This window comes from Lissotriton helveticus, chromosome 7 (genome assembly GCF_964261635.1).
Source record: "Lissotriton helveticus chromosome 7, aLisHel1.1, whole genome shotgun sequence".
Classification (NCBI taxonomy): Eukaryota; Metazoa; Chordata; class Amphibia; order Caudata; family Salamandridae; genus Lissotriton; species Lissotriton helveticus.
This window is the reverse complement of record NC_136068.1, coordinates 1,638,740,536-1,638,764,713: the sequence shown is the minus strand read 5'-3', so window position 1 is coordinate 1,638,764,713 and position 24,178 is coordinate 1,638,740,536. Positions and strand designations below refer to the sequence as shown.

General features: G+C 46.7%; 1 protein-coding gene across 1 annotated transcript in view; it reads left to right on the top strand.

The window, feature by feature from the left end:
- The window catches only part of LOC144770632 (dual specificity tyrosine-phosphorylation-regulated kinase 1B-like), a 431,276-nt gene that overhangs the window by 363,763 nt on the left and 43,335 nt on the right, over positions 1 to 24,178 (top strand). Inside the window, exon 9 of the mRNA XM_078655322.1 lies at positions 10,523 to 10,826. Within this exon, the coding sequence (XP_078511448.1) occupies positions 10,523 to 10,826 (304 nt within the window). The remainder of the gene's footprint in view (positions 1 to 10,522; positions 10,827 to 24,178) is intronic.

Genomic DNA, 24,178 nt, shown 5'->3' with positions numbered 1-24,178 from the left:
TTCCTTTTCGACACTTTTTCAGTCTCTGAAAGGACAGTAAAGACACTGCCTATGCTTAAAGGAGTCCTCAAGCATGCTGGGGACATATTTAAGGAGCCTACAAGAGCGAGAGTGGTCAACCCTCGCATTGAAAAAAAGTACAGACCTGCACCTGCGGACCCCGCATACATCCGGGGACAATTGCCACTGGACTCTCTTGTGGTCGCCAATGCCAGGAAACGTGCCAACTCCCAGACAACGGGTGAAGCTCCTCCCCCGGATAAGGAGTCCAAAGTGCTAGAGGCAGGGGGCAAAAGAGTAGCTGCACAGGCATCAAACTTTTGGCGCATCGCCAATACACAGGCACTCTTGGCGCGTTACGATAGGGCGCACTACGACACCCTAGAACAGATTGTACAACACCTGCCTCCACAGTTCCAAGAAGCCACCCAACTGCTCATTGAGGAAGGACAGCTAATCTCAAACGCAGCCATCAAGTGTGCACTTGACGCTGCGGACACAGCTGCTAGAGCTATCAACACTAGCGTTATGCTGAGACGACAAGCGTGGCTCCGCATCTCAGGGTTTAAACCGGATATTCAGACAACAATCCTTAATCAGCCAGTCAATCCTGAAAGTCTGTTTGGTCCAGATGTTGACACCACCCTAGAGAAAATAAAGAAGGACACAGAAACTGCTAAGTCCATGGGGGCCCTGCAGTCACAACAGTTTCGTGGCAGCAATTTTCGTCGCTCAGGTGCACGTGGAGTCACCAGAGGACAAATGGGTCAACAATCCCAGTTCTCTAAAGGTGGGGCACAATCCTCGTTCACAAAACAGAACAAGGGAGGTTACAGAAATAACAGCAACAGAGGTCGCGGCAGAGGAAACAACAGCTCCCGCTCCTCTGCTCCAAGCAAACAGTGACTCTCTGTCACTGCCCCCCGACCACCTAACACCTGTCGGGGGGAGACTACAGCAGTTCCTGCCCGTCTGGAGAAACATCACCACAGACAGGTGGGTGCGACAACTAGTCCAGTATGGTTATTGCCTAGAGTTGAGGTCCACTCCACCCAACATCCCGCCAAGGCAAAGGCCTATGTCCGCAGAGCACTTGCTCTTATTGCAGCAGGAAGTAGTGGTGATGCTGCAAAAGGGAGCAATCGAGCTCGTGCCGGTGGGAGAGGAAGGCACAGGGGTTTATTCCCTGTACTTCCTTATTCCAAAGAAGGACGGATCTCTCAGACCCATTCTAGATCTACGTCCCCTCAACCTGTACATACTGTCAGAACATTTCCACATGCTTACACTGCAACAGATTCTTCCATTGCTAAACCAGGGAGATTTCTTAGCAACCTTAGATCTCAAGGATGCTTATTTCCACATTCCACTACACCCGTCACACAGGAAATACCTCAGGTTCACTATTCAAGGCAGGCACTACCAGTTCAAGGTCCTACCCTTCGGAGTCACCACAGCCCCGAGGGTGTTCACCAAGTGTCTGGCGACAGTAGCGGCGCACCTCAGGAGGCAGAACATCCATGTCTACCCCTACCTAGACGACTGGCTCGTGCAAGCCAAGTCAGAGCAACAGTGCGCCGCAGACATGTCGACTAAAATTCACCTTCTTCACGATCTGGGTTTCTCCCTGAACTACCCAAAATCGCATCTTCAGCCGGCACATGTCCGGCAGTTCCTAGGTGCGACGATCAACACCCTGACGGCCATGGCTCAGCCAAACCGAGTCAGGATAGACAGCATGCAGGCTCTGATCCAAAGGTTCAGGCCACAACACTCGCTTCCAGCGAGAGTGTTCATGCAGTTGATAGGCATGATGGCCTCCTGCATCTTCATAGTCCCTCACGCACGGCTACATATGCGCCCGCTCCAGGAGTGCTTAGCGAATCAGTGGACACAGGCTCGTGGGCAATTGACATACCTAGTGTTGGTTACCAGTCGGGCATACGACTCTCTGCATTGGTGGACTCCACACAACCTTTGCAAGGGCCGACTGTTCCAAGAGCCTGTGCCGCAGATTGTCCTGACAACGGACGCATCTCTCCAGGGATGGGGAGCTCATGTGCTCACTTACACAGTGCAGGGACTATGGATGACGCAGCAACAGAAGATGCACATCAACTATCTGGAACTGATGGCAATCTTCATGGCGCTCAAGTCCTTCATTGTACATCTGTGCAACAAAGTCGTGCTAGTCCGGACGGACAACATGACCGCGATGTACTACATTCAAAAGCAGGGAGGCACCCACTCGCCACAGCTGTCTCATCTGGCTCAGAGCATGTGGAAGTGGGCCATTCAGAGGAACATTTTCCTCATGGCAGAACACCTCCCAGGAAAGGACAATCAGATGGCGGATCTGCTCAGCAGGTACAGCCATCAAATGCACGAGTGGGAGTTACACCCATCTGTCCTCCACCCGTACTTCCAGCAGTGGGGTCATCCGGAGATAGACCTGTTTGCCACAAAAGAGAACGCAAAATGCCAACACTTTGCCGCCAGGTTCCCTCACCCACAGTCGCAGGGGAATGCGATATGGATGAACTGGTCAGGCAAATTTGCGTACGCTTTTCCGCCAGCCCCTCTAATACCGCTGGTCGCAAGAAAGCTAAGGCAGCACGAGATGACTCTCATCCTAGTTGCTCCAACGTGGGCGCGCCAGGCTTGGTACACCACGTTCCTCGAACTCTCAGTGGTGCCGCATCAAAGACTGCGCCTCACGCCCAGTCTTTTGACGCAGAACCATGGAGAAATTCAGCATCCAGATCCGCAACAGCTCAACCTGGCGATCTGGCTCCTGAAGTCCTAGAGTTTGGATACCTTAACCTACCTCCGGAATGCATGAACATCATCAAGGAGGCGAGGAAACCAACTACTAGAGCATGCTATGCTGCAAAGTGGAAGCGTTTTGTCATTTACTGTACAGCCAATGACATCAACCCGCTAGATGCATCTATCCCCAACATCATCTGCTATCTGTTGCATCTTTACAAGTGCAATCTAGCGTACACTTCCATTCGGATACATCTATCCGCCATAGCGGCTTATCTCCAGAACAGGCAGCACCTCTCTGTCTTCAGAGTGCCCGCCATTAAAGCCTTCCTTGAAGGTCTGAAACGAGTCATTCCCCCAAGAACACCGCCAGCTCCGGTGTGGAACCTCAATGTCGTTCTCACCAGACTGATGGGACCACCATTTGAGCCACTGCACTCGTGTGAACTCCAGTTCCTTACGTGGAAAGTAGCTTTCCTTGTAGCTATTACGTCTCTGAGGCGTGTCAGTGAGCTGCAGGCGCTCACAATCCAAGAGCCATTCATTCAAATTCATCCAAATAGGGTAGTGCTACGCACTAACCCCAAATTCCTTCCAAAGGTGGTGTCACAGTTTCATCTAAACCAAACTATTGACTTACCAGCATTCTTTCAAAACCCGCAAACGGTGGCGGAAAGAATGCTCCATACCTTAGATGTACGGAGGGCGTTGATGTACTACATAGACAGAACATAACCCTTTAGAAAAACAAAACAACTCTTTGTTGCCTTCGCACCACAACACAAAGGCAACCCGATTTCCAAGGCAGGGATAGCCAGATGGATTGTTAAGTGCATCCAGATATGTTATCAAAAAGCCAAGCGCACTTTAACAATACCCCCCAGAGCGCACTCCACACGCAAACTGGGGGCATCCATGGCTTTCCTAGGGAACATTCCTTTAGAGGATATTTGCAGAGCAGCCACGTGGGTTACACCACATACCTTTACAAAACACTACTGTGTTGATGTGCATTCCAAGCAGCAAGCTGCTGTAGGACAGGCTGTTCTGAAGACACTTTTTCAGGTTTCTGCAGCTGGCACGGGCAACCGCCGCTGATGGAGGGACTGCTATGTATTCTATGCTAAGATATGAATTTAGCAGCCCACATGCCTCAAACTGAATATGCTACTTACCAGTATGCATCTGTTCTTGGCATGTAGGGCTGCTAACATTCATATCGCCCGCCCTCCTCCCCGGTGCCTGTCGCAGCTGCAGAGATACTATTGTATTTATTCATTAGCATGGACATCCTTTACACTTTTCACTCCATCTTCTGCCACAATGGCGAAAAACAATCTGGGGATGGAGCCGATGCCCATGCGCACTGTAGTCCAGGGGAGGAGCCACCTATCTCAGGATACTTCGAAGACTCTTCCAGGACAACAATGTGCGATCATCCGAGCCCAACACTAGACGGCGATCTAATGCTAAGATATGAATGTTAGCAGCCCTACATGCCAAGAACAGATGCATACTGGTAAGTAGCATATTCAATTCGGTCTTGCATGTGAGTCTCTTGTTGATGGCAATTGGTTTATCTAGGAAAGGACTAGAAATGTGTGTCTTATTTATCCCATGGCGACAGGCCTTACAGGTTTGGCACTTCTTGAAACCTGTAATGTGATCCATCCAATATTTGGAGGTATCCAGACTACTGCTTTCCAAAGCATTGGCCATGGTGGGGATCTCCGAAACGTAAGGTTCGGTTTGTTAGAAACCAGACCCCCTATGATTGGATCCACCTTGACCAGATTCCAGTTTTTATTGAATATTCTCCTAATTGCTGAATGTTGATTGCTATAGGTAACAATGGCTCTTGCCTGTATTTGCTCATTGTTACTCCTCGCTACATCAGGTCTTTTTCTGGGTACTAGGGCTTGTTCTCTTGAGATACCCCTGGTGCGTTTGATAGCCACATCTAATATTTCATTACTGTACCCCCTGTTGAGGAACCTGTTTTGCTTGCTTGCTGAGCTAAATCACATTCAGTGTCCGAACTACATATTCTCCGCAGCCTAAGCATCTCCCTGTAGGGGATACTACGGATAAGATGTTGTGGGTGCTGGCTTGTTGCATGTAGCAACGTATTCCCTGCGGTAGATTTTCTGTGTAGTTTTGTTTGTAGTGCGTTATCTTTGATGTAGACCTCTACGTCCAAAAAATTTACAGTTTCTTTGTGAATCTGTGAGGTGAATTGTAAGTTCAAATTGTTGACATTTAGATCCCTCACAAAATCAGTGGCTACCTCAGATGAACCTTTCCAAATCATAAATAAATCATCTATATATCTAAGGTATAACATCACCTTGTTAGTCATGATATCTCTATATTGGCCCATAAGGACCTGCTCCTCCCACAGCCCCATGTGCAAACATGCGAAGCTGGGGGAGAAGCAGGCCCCCATAGCTACCCCTCTCATTTGCTGATATACCTGATTATTGAATGTAAAAAAGTTCTGTTCCAGGCATAGCCTTAGCATACCAACAATCATTTTGTTATGTTGTACACATTCTATGGGGCGTTTGTCAAGGTAATGCTCCACTGCCTTAACACCATCACAGTGTTTAATCGACGTGTAAAGCGAGGTTACATCTAAAGTCATTAAGAGAAATAAATCATTCCAGTCTACTAAGGCCAATTTACAAATAAAGTCAGTGGTGTCCTTCACATAGGAATCCAGTCCCTTCACCCGCTCCTGTAAAAAATAGTCAATGTAGCGAGAGATATTTTCAGTGGAACTGTCTATAGCCGAAATGATTGGCCTCCCTGGTGGCATCGAGGCATCCTTATGCACCTTAGGCAGAAGGTAAAAGGTGGGGATGACCGGGTGATCTTTTTTCAGATATTTGAACTCATCAAAGGAAATCAAACCACTGCTCCGCCATGCCATCAACTTTAAATTTTGGTCATTCCATGTTGACTTAATTATGGACAAATTGCTCTTTCTGTAGCATTCAGTGTCTCCAATTTGTCGCTCAGCCTCTTTAATATATTCTTCCGGTTTCCAAAGGACGATATTCCCCCCTTTGTCGGCTGGTTTCACTATTATTTTGTTATCAGCTTTAAGTTTTCTGACCAAGTTATTATAACTCTGATTTTGCCTGTTGATGGCCAAGTGCTTTTAGTTGGAAGCAGTGTATAATTTTTTCAAGTCCTCTATGATAAGTTCATGATAAATATCTATGTTGTCATGAATTGATACCGGCAAGAAGGTAGACTTGGGTTTGAAAGGTGTAGTGCTGATCCCAGTACCACACGTTATATTGCTGTCGGCACCCAAATTCGTATCAAGACTCTCACATTGTAGCCCCCAAATTTCCTAAAATGCAGGTCCTTCCCCCGCAGTTAGTAGGGAGGGCCTTTGTCCCTTTGTCGGTTTGGGCTTTTTGTAAGGTTGTTGACGGTAGAATTTACTAAGTTTAAGTTTCCTGATATATCTAAAGGCATCATCCGCGTATTCGCGTAGTTAAAGTCCCTAGGTGGACAGTATGAAAGTCCCAGGGATAGGATGGCAATCTCCTTTGATGTTAACAAAGTATCTGTTAGGTTATTTGAGGGGGCACTAGCGTCTGTCCCCGCTTTTTGTTCCACTTGCCCCGATTGCTTTTTCTCTCCCCACCTGCTCTTGTGGCATTTCCGGCGTTCGAGCCGTTTGCGATTTGCCCTTTGTTTCCTTGAGAGGCTTTTGGGTGCGAGCTCGATCTCGGTGTCCCTTCGGTTTTCGCACAGACAGTTCACCTCCTGTGCGGGGGTAAGTTTTGTAAAACCCAATCCTTGACCTCTTGTGGGACCTCCCTCCATTTCACTTTCTGCCGCTGAGCTCAGATCAGTAGAGGAGGCAGATATCGACGCCACTTCTCTTGGCTTCTGCCCCATTTTACCAATTCGTGCCTTAATTCCATCATATCTGCGTGCAAAAGTGAAAATATGCCCATTCAAATAGTCCAGTCTATCTGTCTCAAATTTATATATATATATATATATATATATATATATATATATATATAGAGAGAGAGAGAGAGAGAGAGAGAGAGAGAGAGAGAGAGAGAGAGAGAGAGAGAGAGAGAGAGAGAGAGAGAGAGAGAGAGAGAGAGAGAGAGAGAGAGAGAGAGAGAGAGAGAGAGAGAGAGAGAGAGAGAGAGAGAAAATGAGATGAAACTTTCTGCTTTTTAATGGAGCCAGACATAATGAAAATGCAGAGAGAATATGAGATGAAACTTTCTGCTTTTTAATGGAGCCAGACACATAATGAAAATGCAGTACTGTAATTGTGTTGGGTTTAAAATAAACCGTTTAATACACTTTCAAAATATGACTACCATCATTTATTCTTAAAGCGTCAATTAAGTGCATAGCAGTATCACTTAGAGCAGTTACGTTTTCAGCTGAGCAGAGCAAGGGTCCCTGAACCACCTCTTTGCTTTTGTTTTAGGGCTTTTAGTAATCTCAAAAACTGCTCTGAAGGTTTTTGTATTTTTTTTTATTCATCCATCTGTTAGTGTTGCGTGTTTCTCCCCTTCTGACTGAGGTAGGACTCCGGTTCTTTCTCTTGCTCAAGTGGACGTTCCCACTGTATTCCTCTGAGCCACTTTGCTGTCATGGATCCTTCCTATGTTGGTAAAAGATCCTGTCTCCATTTTCCTCACTTTCTTTAATGTTTACCTTTTTAAAAAAAATGGAGTAAATTAATTCAATCTGTTTTGTTTTGGAAGTAGCCTTTTGTAAAACAAACACATTTAATATATAATACCTATAGATCAGCTGAGGTAATTTTCTGTATATTGGTTTATAAGTGTTTTTAGGGTATTATAAGTAAAGTGCCATTGGATTCCCACTTGAGTAGGACTGTTTATATATTTGACTTCAATGACAGTTCTTGTGATTGCGAAACTGAGATTCAACAGACTAACTTTCCTCATTAAGCAATTACGAAGCAGGTGGCTTTCACATAACTCAACCCACAGATGTTGACGCATACTAAAGACAGGCTTTCTACAGTAAGGCATTTATTTGGCTCAACGCAGATATTCCATTGGGTGTCTTTGTAGCTTGATACACCCTGCACTTAGATTGGTTTCTCATGTCACAGCACGTGGAATACAGAGTTTTCTGAATCCTTGAGTTCTCTTGCTGGAGTGTAGAGATGTGTTCAACCTGGCTAAACCTTAACCTTCCATTAAATATTGATGCCAACCTTTGCTGCTGAAGGTGCTTGTGAAAACACACAGGTGGCAGAAGTTATTCTTGTAACCTCAGATTGGCACAGCATGATGACTTCCTGCATCTCCATAGTACCCTATGCTCCACGTGTGTACGCTGCAAGAATGCAAGACCTAAATTCAGTGGTCATTAGTGGAGGGTCAGTGGGAAGATCCAGCCTTGGTAAAGGCCAGAGTTAATGACTATGCTGTGATGGAACAGCAACAATCTATTGCAGGGCAGGCCTTTCCACAAGCCATCATCACCATGAAACCGAAACCTCAGGCGACTTTCCTACTGTTGCTTACCTGTTGGAGCCCCACATAGGGAAACGCCTGCAGATGGAAAATGTTAACCTTTAACGACGAAACAACGCGTAAATGTACAGAACTTAACGCATAAGGCTAGTGCTCAAGCCCTTTAATAGTGCATTCAGAGCAAATTGGCGCTGATCCATACCGACAACACCAGGACCATGTGTAGCATTTAGAAATAGTGCAAGACCTGGTTGCCCCAACTATCCCTCTTGTACTGAGCCCTGAAGAAGGGTATGGTCCATGGTACATTTTCCATCTTTGCGAGAACGACCTAGCAGACACATTGTCTTCATTAATATAGACTTTCAGGAAATGGAGAATTCAGCCATTCAGGATATTTACATGGAATCTGACCAAACAAAGTCATGCTTACCACATTTGGAAAATGGGTTCACAGTGAATGTGCAGTTGAAAAGGTTGATGCAGGATTTTTACTTTGTGATTTTCCTCCAATGTCACCAATACATAATGTGCTTAGACAAATATCAATATCGTTTGACGAAGCTCTTAAGACACTGAGTGCGCCAGGTGTCGTACTCTCACTAACTAGAGGCCTTGATGACATTCCATATTAATATTAAGTTCCTCCTAGACTACTCTCATGGGGTGGTAGGCATTCTCCACAACAGACCCGACATTAAAACATTTAGCTGAATGTATACTAAGGTCCAAGGGTTTGGATATTTGGCACAGGAGAGTATGAAGTAACTTTCTTTCTGATGCCAGGAGACCGGGCTCAATTTGTTCGCAATTTGAACAGTGTAATGGTAATGTGTTTGGAGAACGATATATCACCTTTTCAGTGCACAATACTTACAATTATTTGATATTTGTTACACCTCACCACGAAAGCACAGATATATGCCATCAAATTGCCTACTTCAAAACAATCAGTGCTGAAGGGTACACCTTCTAACTGGGTGTACATAGGACCAAAATGTCCTATTTAGAGGAGATCAGATTTGTTGCGTACGTATCCTATAACACTGTCATATATTAACAAGAGCACATTCAACTGGAACACAAGGATTGGCAGTTGCTTTTCAGGGGAACTTCCTGTTGAGTGAGCTGTGCTTCTGCGCAACATGGAGTTCAACAAGCACTTTCATGGTACATTATTTGAATGGCATCAGTGCAAGAAGAGATTCACAGTTTGGGTAATCAGCGCTTAAAAAATCAAATCAGAACTGCTTCACCCTTGTAAAGACTTACACACTACTGGTTTATTCTTTTCACAGCTTGTCAGTTGTTTTTTTTTTCACATGTTTTTATTGGGTTTTTTCTCCACCAAAACAAAAGAGTGATGCATCGTATTATGCAGGAAGGCAGATTCTCGTGTCATACAATAAATGGAATATACACAGTACAAACACAGTACAGGATCACCAGCAGTTGGTTCAGATCGCATACCATTGCTACTGCTATGCTGTCCTCTGCAAGTTGTGGGGTGTTAAGTCTGTAGCAGTGTAGGTCCATAACTGCAATCAAGACACTATGATATCATAACAATTGTAATATAGTCCGGTGGCCTCATAAAAACATGCCCTATAACAACAACAAAAAAGGAAAATCAGAAAAAAGGAACAATACCCCCCACCCTTTGTTACCCCTGTGCTCAGATTCCAGTAATCTGCCGTATGAGGTGTGTGTGCTTAACTCACTCTGGTGCCCATAGTGTGGTGCCAGAGACAGTCTATTGTTAGTCATTAGTTGACGGGTGTTGACGATACCCATGTGCAAGTGGGTAGTAGAAGGGCCTTGGGGCTCACAATCATCTGTCAGGTATGTGGGTCAGGGCGTTGTACTCAGTGCGCGGATGCATCTATATCAGTAAACAGCTTGTCAGTTTATATCCTATTAGTGCTGCAAACGCAACTGTGGCCTTCCTTGAGACAGAACTTTTGCTCCTAGTTCACAATCAACCAATTTTTTATCAGAGGTAGAAATATTTACACACATGGGATTCATAATTAACTTATCCTTCTCTGTTAAGCCAGGCAAAAAGCTGGAAACTGGTCAATTGAGTCCTTACTTGGACTCTCACAGTAAACTGACTGCCCAAGCTAATACAACTTTGCACTGTTGGATAATAGGCCTTAAAGGGTAATATCAAGTTGCCTTCTTAACAGATGATGCCTATATGCACCATTGTCCTCCTTTGTTTATCTGATTTGTGTATGTTTTTTTTTCTCCAGGACTACAAAGTGCCAGGTACGCGAAGACTTCATGAAGTACTAGGTGTCGAGACCGGAGGACCTGGTGGCCGCAGGGCAGGCGAACAGGGCCACTCACCTTCAGACTATTTGAAGTTTAAAGATTTGATTCTTCGAATGTTGGATTATGATCCCAAATCTAGAATCACACCTTTCTATGCACTGCAGCATAACTTCTTCAAGAAAACAACAGATGAAGGAACAAATACTAGTAACAGCAACTCAACTAGCCCGGCTATGGACCATAGTCACTCAACAAGTACAACTAGTTCAGTATCTAGCTCAGGTAAGTGAACATCTGCAATTGACCTTGTTATCTGTTGCAAGCCTAACAGTTCAATCTTGCGTCTGAAGGAAATGGTTCACTTGGAATACTAGTTTACTGAAAAGAAAAATTAAACGCTAATTCTTTCAGCTAAGCTGTTCTAGCGGCTATATCTGCCATATCTGTAGTTTAATGAAGTAAGGCTTGGATATCTTAATGATATTTAGCCCCTTATTCTGAGTTTTTTGGGGGGATGAGGGAGAGTAGTTAATTCAAAATTGAGTACAATTGATATTATGCAGAGTCTCTGGATTTTTCCCGCACACTTCTCTCCAGATGCCACCTGGAGGTTGTCACACAGGGAAAATAGGCAAGAGCAAGGAAAGACATGCCGTTTTACAGTTTGGTAATATTGTTCCTTAACATTTTCTCCTTTGCGTTCTTTCATTATGTGGTGTGAATTCCTGAATCGGGAGGTAAAGCCACCCTATCTGTAAAATCACAAGGCTGCAGCACTGGTATTTTTGCTGACAGTTTAACCTCCTGATAATTCTACCCAAATTGTACGGTCCCTTCTTGGAATATTGTTTTAGAATTCTCTTTCTTCAGAAATCTCTGCTAGAATAGTTCCTGTTTCTTTCCTTATTTTGCCAACAATATTCGTACCCCCCAGAGCTTCATTGGCATAAAAATCCTTATTCATAGTCTTGTATTTTATTATGTTTTTCTCGTCATTTATTTTTTTCTACTAGAGCATGCCAGTGGTGCCCACAGGGAACTTACTTTGATTGATGTTAAAGAGGTGCTTTCACCAGGGCAACCACTGGTTGAGGGGGGTTCTGTTTAAAATGGTTTTGTTTAAACCGTATTGGGTTCCTTGGCCTGTCCCTTCTGGAAAGTGAAGAAGGGACGCTGGGTATCCTTAGCTGCCTTGTTTCATGACCAGCTCTTTTGTAAAGTCTGTACAGAACCTTTTATATTATTTTAATCTTGGACGTTTCAATGACCTGACTAGCTTCATTTTGTGGTTTACGCAAAGCAGAGGGAATGTTTTTTTAGAGTTTGAAAATCCATGATAAGCACCTGTATTTCGCTCAGTTGATGCACATGAAACTTCCCCTTATCTAGTTATGTATGTGCCCCAGGCATTTTATAGTGTTCTCAATTCATAAAATTACTGCTCTTTCCAAAGCATTCTGCAATGTTCTTTATCAATAGAAATGTCAGCAGCATGTATAGCTAAAGATGCATGTTCTCTTCCAGGGGATACTCCTCAATAGTCATGTACACTGAATAATACCCGCCCACTTGCGGGAACCCCGGAGCATATACAAAAAAACATATATATGTGCATCTTTAGCCAAAAAAGTATAGTACCTTCAAACATACATATATTCATGTATACATATATAAACATGCAGCCTACCATATCTCAACTAGGCAAATATACCAAAATAACATGGTTTTTCATAAAAGTGAAGATAATATCATATATCCCTTCTGTAACAGTGAACACACTCCTTTAGTGTTCCGACAAAGCCCTTTATTTTCAGAGAAAAAAGCGAGTAATAGAAGGCAATAAGCCCGTGGGCTGCATAGATGAAAAAACATCATTGCAATAAACTGACACTGTGCCTTTAAGACTATCGGGAAACTGTGCCTTTAAGACCTCCAAGAGCCCCCTGCTCCCATCGTGCACCACAGGGTGACAGGTCCGTTCTTATTTCCTTCTCCTTCAGTGAGGATCGTAGGACATTGAGCTTGTCAATTTTTGATTATTCCAGTCAAATTAGTTTATTTCAACGTTTTCTACCTTCACACAACATTTTTTGACTGCTGTCAACTTTTTCAGTTTTCTGACAATTTTCATCTTTCCTGTCAGAACTGCTAGCTTTGTTTAACAAATGTCCTTCCTGTGGGGAGAAAATGGCAAAATCAGACCCACATTCTGTCTGTATTGTGTGCTTACCATCCTCACACAATCAATTATTGTCAGCAGTTTTCTAGAACAATGTTTCGGGACAGAGAGAAGATAAAGCTGCATGCCTTCCTTGGAAGCACTCATGCTTTTAAAGAACCCTCCTCTCAAGAAAGACACATCTGAGAAAAAAACAGCGTCATTCTGCTTCTCCAGCATCAAGAAAGAAGCAGATCCCTGATTGTTCACCTTCAGCGTCGAGATAGAGGTCGGAAAAACAGGAAAGGCAAGCTACAACGTCAAAGGACAGAACCCCGTCGGAGCGGTTGCAGCCTCTGTAGACGAAACGTAAGTAGACGTCTAGGCATACTACTTCGAGTTGAAGTATGTTGGTCCTGAGAAATCTAAGTCGACGTCAAAGTTGGGGTAGACGTTGAAGAAACACCCGCCGACATCGAGACAATGGTTGAAGTCCATATCGCTGCCGCCATCCCAGCTGGCTCGGTCTGCGTCGAGAGAGCCTGTGTTGAGGACTCCGCCGCAGTCTTGCAGGCGGTGGACGTCAAAGACTCCGCCAAAGGCAGTCTACGTCAAGGACCCTGTGGGCAACGTCGAGGACATTGCCACAGTAACACAGGCGGGAGTCCTCCAGGACCTCACCACAGAAGCGGTTGACATTGAGTGACAGTCTGTGCCGCCGGCAGAAGGTCACTGTTTGACGTCGAGAGAAGAAAATCCTACGGCGGCTCTGGGGGAAGTGCTTGAAAGGTCGAGATCGACGTTGAGGTCCATACGGTCAACGACGAGGGATGTTTTTTCTTCTCCTGGCATCAGTAAAGTGCCGATCATGCCAGAGGGATCTCCGGTTGTGGAAAAACAGACTCCTCCTGTCAATCTTTCGCCAAGGTAGCTAGAGAGTGTAAGGCATTGGAGGGTTCCACCCAGAAGTCCTGGCTTGGACTACTCCCGAACATACTCTCCCTCCAGAGTATCTGCCGGTCCTCCACCTACTATATACACAAGAACATCTACACACAGATCCTCAAGGAAAGCTAGGTCTCCTCCACTTCGCCGTTTATGATCCATGACACCACTTACATCTCGCTCTTCCTCCACTCCAAAGAGAAGTAGGCGAAGGTCTCTGTCGTGGTCCACATCCTCAAGGTCATCTACGAGAGACTATTCACCAACCCGGTTTGCAACACCTTCAGCCAGTGTGTCTCCAGTCGATGACATAGGGACTCTTAATGAGGTTCTATGCAGGGGGGCCTGCAAGTTGAACATTGATATGTTGATACTGACTACCTCTTCTTCGATTATGTCCGAAACCCTATACCAGAGATCCTCGGCAAGGCCTTTACTTCCATTGGTTCCGAGTCTGCTTGAACCAGCGATGCAGACCTTTTTGACTCTGGATACAGTGGGTTCAGCTCCCCCACGTATTTCAAAAAAGTACAAGGCCTCGGACCAGGATCCACTGTTCCTTAGATCGGACTATCCCTCCCCCCCCCGCTCCCAGCCTCATAATCGGTCATAGTGGCAGCAGCCAGGAAGACTCATCCTGCAGCATCATCCTCTGCAGTCCCTCCTGAGAAGAACAGTAAGCACATGGACTCGCTAGGCAAAAGGATGTGCAACACATCTGCATCTTTCATGAAAGTGGCTAGTGCCTCTGCTCTTCTGGGGAGATATGACAGGTCTCTTTGGGACTCTTGAGCTAGGTTCACAGAGCAGCTGCCCATAGAAGACCAACAGGAGTTCCAGGAAGTCTTGCAGGAAGGGGGCCTGCTTGCGAACCAGGTCATTTGCGCAGCTGCGGATGCTTCAGACTTTGCTGCACATTGTTATTCTTATGGCATTTGCGCTAGACGTTCGGCCTGGTTGTGTCTCACTGGTCTGAAACCGGAGTCAGAAAGAAGAATCGTAAATCTTCCTTTTAATGGTACTTCCCTGTTTGGCACTCATGCCGATGACGAGATGTCCAGAATGAAGGCGGAGCTGGACAATCTAAAAGCGGTCAGCCATGAGAAACAAAAGGAATTTCGATTTAAGTATCTACCATACGACCGTTGGTATTTCCAACAGAGGGTTTCAAACCTCTCACTGGTTGCCGCAACAGCCTCAACCCAGGTCTCATTACCATCAGCGTAGACCGGGTTGAGGAAGGGAAGCTGCAAGACAAAGCCCTTCCACAGGAAAACAACCTGGGAAGCAATGAGTCCTGGCTTCCCCCTTCCCCGTTACCCACTCCGATGGGGGGCAGTATTACGTTTCACCTGGACGAGTGAAAAAAGATAACAAAATACAAGTGGGTACTGAATATTGAGCAGAATGGTTATTTGCTCAGATTCAAATCCCCACCTCCATCAGCACCACCTCGACAAAGGGATTCCCAACATCACCACTTGTTATAGGTGGAGGTGAACATCCTACTACAGAAAGATTCTATAGAAGCAGTCCCTTTTCCGCAACAAAGATGGGGAATCTATTCCCGCTACTTTCTGGCACGAAAAAGAGGTCCTATCTAAGAGTACAGACCAATATACTCAACTTGAGACTTTTGAACAAATTCATCCGCAAACCGAAATTTGTTGTTGGCACTGCGCCAAATCTTTCCTCAACTACCCCAAGGGGACTGGGTGCGCTCCATAGACCCGCAGGACGCTTATTTTCACATACCAATTTCTACAAAACATCTGAAATTCCTGCGTTTTCAGGTAGCGCTTCAACATTTCCAGTTCAAAGTCCTCCTGTTTGGTCTCAGATCAGCTCCCCGCACATTCCCAAAATGCATGACAGTATTAGCGGCTTTTCTTCACAAGCAAAAGACTCATTGCTGAAGAGATCGTTACCCACTCTGCTTCAGAATCCTCTCTCCTACTGCATGCGAGTGCTGAGCAATCTGGGTCTACAAATTAACTACAAGAAGTCAATTTCCAATCTGACCCAAAAGATCCACTACCTGGTAGCTTCTCTGAATACCGCAAGTGCAAGCGTGTGTCCTTCGGAGTAGAGGTTATCCTCAATCCACGAACAGTTCTGCAATCTCCTCCGTTCTCGTCATCCTACAGCCAGGCAAGTTTCCTCACTTCTGGGCTCAATGGCATCCTGCATCTTCATCGTTCCAATCTCCAGACTGCATATGTGTCCTCTGCAGCAATCTCCGGAGGACCAGTGGTCGCTGATATCAGGTCTGTGGGACGACCTTGTGTTTCTCCCACAGTCAGCCAAGAATTCCATCAAATGGTGGATGAAACGATCGTAACTGCTAATGGGAGTTCCTTTTCACCAAGACCTTACCAGTCAGACAATTGTCATGGATGCTTCCCTACAGGGGTGGGGGGGGGGGGGTACCATGTCAGACCAGACCTCTCTTAGGAGGCTCAGACCATCTGGAAATGGCATCTCGCAAGAAATCTGACCATTTGGCAATACATCTCCCAGGTACGCTTAACGTTCAGGCAGACTCCCTAAGTCGGGACTTCGTCAAAGCTCGCGACTGGGTGTTAAACAACGACGTTGCGCAGGACATCTCCCACCAATGGGTATTTCCAGATATCAACCTGTTTGCAGACGTGGCAAGCGCAAAATGCCCCGTCTTTGCATCCAGGTTCCACCAACCAGGTTCCAGAGGGAATGTGCTTTTGATAAAGTGGTCTCAGACATTACTTTATGCTTTTCCGCCGAATCCACCGATTCCCCTATTGATCAATAAATTCTACAGGTCCGAAACCAGGATGATACTAATCGCACCAGTGGTGGTACCCGGATCTTCTACTATCCGAGATCCCGCACAGGACGCTACCATGCCGGCCAGACTTACTATCCAAGAACAGTTGGGGTGGGGGGGGGGTGTTCAACCTCAATCCCTGATTGAAGGCATGGCTCCTGAGGTCCTCCAGTACGGGCATTTAGATTCGTCCGCTGACTGTATGAATATACTAAAAGAGGCCAGAAGACCATCCACCAGGAAGTCATATGCTTTTAAATGGAAGCAGTTTTATTTATGGTGCATTAATAATGGTCATGTTCTTGTTCTGGGTCAGGAACAGGTGATCTTATCATACTTATTGTGTCTGGCCAAATCAGGCCTCCGATTCTCTTCTGTAAAGGTCCATCTAGCAGCTATTACAGCATACAGAAAATGTCCTATGCAGGTGTCCTTCTTTGATCTTCCTGTGGTTAAGGACTTCCTAGAGGAGTTCAAAAAGGTCTATCCACCGATCAGAGCTCTATCTCCTCCATGGGAGCTTTACATAGTTCTTGCTAGATTAATGGGGTCCTCATTTGAACCTATTCACAAAGCCTCTCTGCAGCACTTATTTATTTTATTTTTATTTCAAGAGTTTTATATAGCGCTGGCTAGACCCGGAGGTATCAAAGCGCTTTACATGAAAATTAACAAAATAACATAAAATGTTCAACAGCTACACAATAAATCTACAGCCCATCTCACCTATAGCTAAACCAGGTAGCTCCATCGGGCATCATACAAAAAAGTTCAGTCTCAGTACATTGAGAGAGGGGAGAACGAGAGCCCTAAATAGAGGGAGGATGTGAGAGGAGACGACAGAAGGGACGAAAGGAAGTGCAACAATGTGGTTTAAAAGTAAAATAGAAAAAGATCAACAATTACTCATTGCATCAAACAATCAGCAATACATTAGGAGAGGAGAGAAAGGAGAGAAAAAAGAAGTGGGGGGTAGGTGAGGTGAGAACGTGAGCATAAGGGAAGAGACAACCGTAGAGACGAGAGGAAGTCTGTCTAAAGACCGACCGGGTAGGTGTCATGAAAGACTGCCTTTTTAGTGACCATCACCTCTGCTCGCAGAATGAGTGGGATACAAGGGTTGTGCTGCGTAGAAACACATATTATTCATGCTAACTGGATGGTCCTTAGAACTCATCCGAGGTTTCTACGTAAAGTGGCCTCGGATTTTCATATTAATCAGACCATCACTTTACCTACTTTTTTCCCAGTCCTTCAAATCCTCCGTAGAGTTCCTTGCATTCACTAGACCTTAAGAGGGTTCAGAACTTCTACCTTGACCAGAGCAAGGCATTGAGGAGATCAGACCACCTGTTTGTAAACTATGGTTCTGTAAATACTGGTTGTGCAGCTTCCAAACAGTCCATCTCTGGATGGATAGTCTCATGTAGCACTTTGTCTTACCAGTTAACCAACAAGCCCCTCCCTGGCTAACCAAAGGCTCATTCTACCAGGGGCAAGGCATCTACCTCGGCTCTCCTTAGAAATGTCCCTATTGCAGAGGTTTGTAAAGTTGTCACATGGCTCAGTGCACACTTTTACTCGCCATTACTGTCTAGACTCTCACACTTAGGCGGATGATCAGTTTGGGGAAGCCTCTTTAAGGAATCTGTTTGGATAATTTATCCTGAGTGTTTTCTTTGTTGTATCGATGCTGCTATTCATCCGCAGGAAAGTGGGTGTGGGCTGTGGGCTCGCTATTCTAGTCAGTGCTTATGACTATTGATGAGTATCCCCTGGAAGAGAAGGATAAGTTATTTACCTGTAATCCTAGTTCTGTTCCAGGGATATACTCATCAAAGTCATAAGCAACCCTCCTGCCTCCCCAGACGGATATTGACAGTATAGTAGCTTTTCACACATTATTTTCTGATTCCTTCTGGTTAGCACACCGTAAAAAAGACGTGTCCGAACTGTCACCTGTGGTGCATGATGGGAGCAGGATGCTCTTGGAGGTCTTAAAGGCACTTGTTTTTTCTCTGAAAATAAAGGGCTTTGTTGGAACACTAAAGGAGTACGTTACAGAAAGGATATAATATATTCTTCGTTTTTATAAAAAACATGTAATTTTGGCGTATTAGCCTATTTGAGTTATTGTAGGCTGCATGTTTATATATGTTTATATGTATGTTTGAAGGTAATCTGTACTCTTTTAGCTAAACTTACACATATATATGTATTTTTGTATATGCTCCGGGGTCCCCGCACACGGAATTGAAGGTAATACCAAAAAGGCGTGTTGTTCTGACAATGGCGAGGTTTGCCAATTGTCACTGCATGGACGGCGGTATGCCGTAGGTGTAACGTGGAGGATATTTTCCGGATACGGGAAACACTTGAGATTGTAGGATTCCCTGACTAGTGAGGCTTCTGAAGGGATAGGAGAGAAAGGACTCTCTACCAGTGCCCCAAAGTCACGCTCTTAGGACTCTCGCAGAGGGAGATCCAAAAAGAGACCATGTGGAGGATGTTATTGCTCCCGTTTGACGGCAGTGCACCTGCTTGCTCACCGTCAAGGGCTGGGTCGATGTCGAGAACACCTATGATGTTGAGGAGAGCATTGTAGATGTTGCGACACCATACGACATCGAGGACTTCGATGTTAAGACAGTTTGAGACTTTCAGGAAGGTCTTACAGAAGACAAAGAAGTGGCTTGTACACATGAAAGCTCACAGGCTTGTCTGAGTAGTCCAAAGCATATTCACCATAAAGACCTACAACATCTTCACAGTACCGTGTTCGCCACCGCCTCCTCAGGCTGCTGCAGGATCAACTCTTCTAGCTCCTCGGTCTCCTCCACAACCAGCGGTGCCAGCAATAACTCTGCAACAGCCCCAGACTTGATCTCAACCTCCACCTCCACCTATACCTTCTCCGAGGTGCTCTAGATCGTGCTCCCATTACACCAGACCTTTGCCCTGTTAGGTATAGGTCACGCATACAATCTAATTCTCACCTTCACCATCATCACCCCAAATGATCACTCTCTCGGTGAAGATTTTTATCATAAGGCTGCATCTTCTGGTCTATATGCTCCTACTCTGACCGGTTCTCAGCCAGCGAGAATATCTCCTATAGATGACAATAAAACCTTCAAAGAGGTTCTCATCAGAGGAGCTAATAAACTAAATATTGATTTGCCTCCCACTACCACTTCCACATTGGTAATCTTTGAGACTCTCCATCAAAGGTCCTCTTCTAGACCTCCACTACCGCTGGAACCGGCTATGGAACCGTTTCCGACACCAGCTTCTCCAAAGGTTGCCTTGTCTCGCATTTAAAACAAATGCAAACCTCTGGATCCAGGTCCTTCTTTCCTATGTGCTGACCCTATTCCAGATTCAGTTATTGTCCCTACAGCCCGTAAATTGCATGCTACAACACCTTCATCCACTGTACCTCCTCACAAGGAGAGTAAAAAGCTTGGCTTTGTGGGATGAATGTGTGTAGAACATCTGCTGTCACAATAGAAATGGCTAGCTCATCTGCACTTCTGGTCCATTACGACCGATCTCGTTGGGATTCTGTCCAACAATGCATAGAGGATCTACCAAGGGACGGACATTAAGATTTTTTTGATAAATAACGACGGTCTGATGGTATCTAGCCAGATAATTAGTGCTGCAGCTGATATTTCTACTCTTACAGCACATGGATATTATCATGGTCTACCTTCTGTCGTTAATCATGCCTCCTACTAACTGGGTTAAAGCCAGAAGCACTGCATTGAATCCTAAATCCTCCTTTTTCAGGGAATATGTTATTTGGATCTCATGTGGATGATATATCTCGCATGAATACGGAACTGCGCACCCTTAAGGCTGTTGCGCGGGAGAAGAAAAAAGGATTATAGATAATCCTATAGACCTTATGATCGCTGTTACTATCAACTATCACCAGAGGGTTCAAACCCCTCATTGGCTTCAAGGTCAATATTATCAACCGCACAGACCCACACAATCGTCAGTCGAGATGTGTCGGAGGGCAGAAACCATCTGCTCACACTGGCAAGCCAACCACTGCTGGAAAACAATGAGTCACATCTTCACTTCCCTTCTATTGCCTGCTGGAGTAGGGGAAGCATAACTTCTTTCCTGCATCAGTGGCAAAAGATAACCACCAACAATTGGGTTCTGAATATTGTAGAGCATGGATACTGCCTCAGATTAAAGTGTCCACCACCAGCTATTCCTCCAAATTAATCTTCACTTTTCCAACAGTAATAACTGCAGTTAGAAGTAGACATTTTCTTACCGAAATACGTGATGGAAAGGGTCGAGAGGAATGAGATGTATTCCCTTTTTTTTTTTTGTTATGGTGAAGAAAAAGGGAGCCTAAAACGAATACAGATTCATTTTTGACCTAAAAAAGGCATACAGTTCTCTTCTTTGGCAGACAGATCTTGCCACACTCTGTGAGGAGAGTTTTGAAGTGCACATGGGCATCAGCTAAATTGTTAAATTATTTTACTTCAGCCGTCAGGTTGCGTTGTGTACCGCCTGAGCTCCATGTCAATGCCTTGTGGTGCTCATTGTTGGACTTTTTCAGTTCATCCAGTCTCACACTGGTGCAAACAATCTACCATTGCGCTCATTCTCCTTTTTGTTCTAATCTGTCGGACAGTGACCGGGTTTCAACTCTAAGCCCTCTTTAGGGCTCTACCCCTCCTGGGGCTTTGTACTCAGTCTTCCTCTCCGAAAATGCATACTTTCTGATTGAAAGGAGTCCATCTGAAAGAAACATTGTAGTTTTAGATTCCTTACCTTAGAATATCCCCAGGCGTCCGTCTGGATCCGGAAACTTTTGCATAGCAGTACCACTGCGCGTCGCTAGGTGTCTGTGGCTCCACGTCCGTCGTTGGTGCCCGGATGACGTCGCCGGAGTACTTAGACGCCGCCCTCGCGCGCTGACGTCAGTTCTTTTTTCCGCGCCAGCAAGCGCTGATCTGGAAAAAGTGGTACCCTTTAGTAATTTTTTGACTGAACTTTTTCGATTCTTTTTGATCTGTTTTTCGAGTCGAACGACCCCATCGGTGCTGGTAGGGATGCCCGGGTTCAAACCCTGTGCCGACTGTAACCGACTGATGTCGGTTACCGACCCCCATGTATTGCTTAGGGGCCGACCACGATGACAAGTCGTGCCTCGACTGCCGGGCCTTGTCGTCGAAAGCTAGGCAGGAGCGGTCCCGTAAGCGCTCGAGGTCCCGGTACAGGAGGAGGTCGAGGGACCGGTCGCGGGGCCGGAGTCATCACAGCTCGATGAGTCGACCCCACTCAACGGGCTCCAAGTCCTCAGGTAAGAGGCACAAGAAGTTGAAGAAGCGACACTGCTCTTCTGACTCCCCTCGACGCTTGCACGGCGTGGCCGGGGGTTCGGGTGACACGGCCCACGCGGCTCCGCCAGAGCTGCAGGCGTCGCGGCCTGCTCCATACCCGCCGGACCCTTAGCAGAACGCCACGCCGGAGATCGATGCCTTCCTCATGGCCATGAGGTCGCTCACTCCTCCGTCGGGTTCTGTGGCGCCTTCGGGCCCTGCGGTCCCGACTGGGAGCCCAAGCGGTGCCGGGTGCTTTGGCGCAGTCAGGTGCTTAGGCGCTGTCGGCTACTTCGGTCCCGACGCAGCAAGGCCCTGTCGGATCCGGGTCGCCGATCCATCCGCCGGCGTCGACTCCTAGGGTGTCTACCCTGACGCATCGATTGACACATTCGGCGCCGAGAGAAGAGCATTACTTCTACGATCCGACCCCCATCATTTGAACCTGAGTACCAGGAGATGGAGGACGAGGCGGATTGGAAGGGGTCTGAGGACCCTCTGGCACGGGAGTGCCAGTCTTTTCAGGACTCGGCAGGTGAACTAGGGGAGGCCAGTGGTTTGGACACTTCGTCTGACACTGGATTTGTCTCCCCTCTTACCATGGCTATTGAGGAGGGGGCTGCCTACAGTGTGGTGTTGACGAGGGCAGCCAAAGCCTTGTCTTTTGAGCTCCCTGTCACGGCCGTGAGGACTAACCTCCTCACTCAGGTCCTCAAACCGCAGGCAAGTTCTTCGGAGCCTCTACTGCTGTTCAATGAGGCCTTAACTGACGTTCTGTTGGGCACTTGGTCCAGGACCGCTCCAGGTCTCCCTGTAGATAGGAATGTGGCTAGACGCCGGCCCCGGGCGACCCTTGTTTTCTGTCCACCCACTTCACCCCCGAGAGCCTGGTTATCCAGACCTCCAATTCCCAGACCGCATTCCCGACAGCTCCCCCTGATCGGGAATCCAAAAGGTATGAACAGTAGGGAAAAAAGATGTTCACAATGCCCGGAGGAGGCCCGGGTTAAACTCGCCCAAGCCCGTGCGGAGGGGCGAGATGTGGCACGGTATTCTATTTGATGTGGGCTGGATACCACGGACTCACTAGGCAGGGCGATTGCAACAACGGTGGCGGGTCGCCGCCACGCTTGGCTGAGGTCTGCCAATTTTTCGGCTGATGTCCAGAACACCCTTATGGACATGCCGTTTGATGGCCGTCTCCTCTTTGGCGACAAGGCAGACAGTGCACTTGAGCGCTTTAAGGACTCCAGGGCTACGGGCAAGTCCTTGGGCCTGTCGGCCCCGCGCCAGCAAACTGCTGCCTTTCGCTCCTTTTGTGGCCAAGGAAGGGGCACCCCCACACGTCCCGCCAGCCATGGGCCGCAGACTAACATCCAGCGCAGTGGCGGACGTGATAACTGCCGTGGCGGTGCCAGGGGACAACGGCAAGGCCAATCCACATCCACCCCCGCAGCATCCGCCTCAAAGCCCTCCTAGTCCGAGCTTTCAGGCCCATTTAACGCCAGTGGGGGGCAGGGTACGCCATCACCTCCTCCACTGGGGCGACATCACATCGGACAGATGGGTGCTGCAAATCGTCCGAAGGGGCTACTCCCTCCCTTTCGAGGCGACCACTCCAGCCATGCCACCGCAATACCACTGCGTGTCGGGGGATCACTTGCAACTTCTGCAAGAGGAAGTTACGGCCCTCTTGGCCAAGGGGGCCATAGAGCGTGTTCTTGGGCCAGAAGTAGGATGTGGTTGTTACTCCCACTACTTTCTGGTTCCCAAGAAGGGCAAAGGGGGCCTACGCCCTATCTTGGACCTGCGGAATGTCAACGGCTTTCTCCGGAAGGAGAAGATCAAGATGCTGACTCTGGCTCAGGTCTTAGCTGCCCTAGACCCGGGAGACTGAATGGTAGCGTTGGACTTGCAGGACGCTTATTTTAACATCCCTGTCCTGCCAGCTCACTGGCGCTACCTGCGGTTCACGGAAGGCCACTAGCACTTTCAGTTTACCGTGCTCCCCTTTGGCCTTACCAGTGCCCCTCTGGTGTTCACGATAGTGATGGCGGTGGTCGCAGCTCATATGCGCAGATTAGGGGGTGTCAGTCTTCCCCTATCTCTGACTGGTTGTTGAAGGCCTGCTCGCCCCAGACAGTCGTCGGCCACCTCTAGACTACGGCCGACCTCCTGCACCTGCTGGGGTTCTCCATCAATGTGCCGAAGTCACACCTGTGCCCCTCTCAGAAGCTCCTCTTCATCGGAGCGGTTCTAGACTCGGCGCAGTTTTGGGTTTATCCTCCCGAACAGTGGGTGCCTGCAAGGCGACAGTGCGCTTTATACGTTTTATAAATAAATAATAAATAAAATATTCATGCTCTGATTC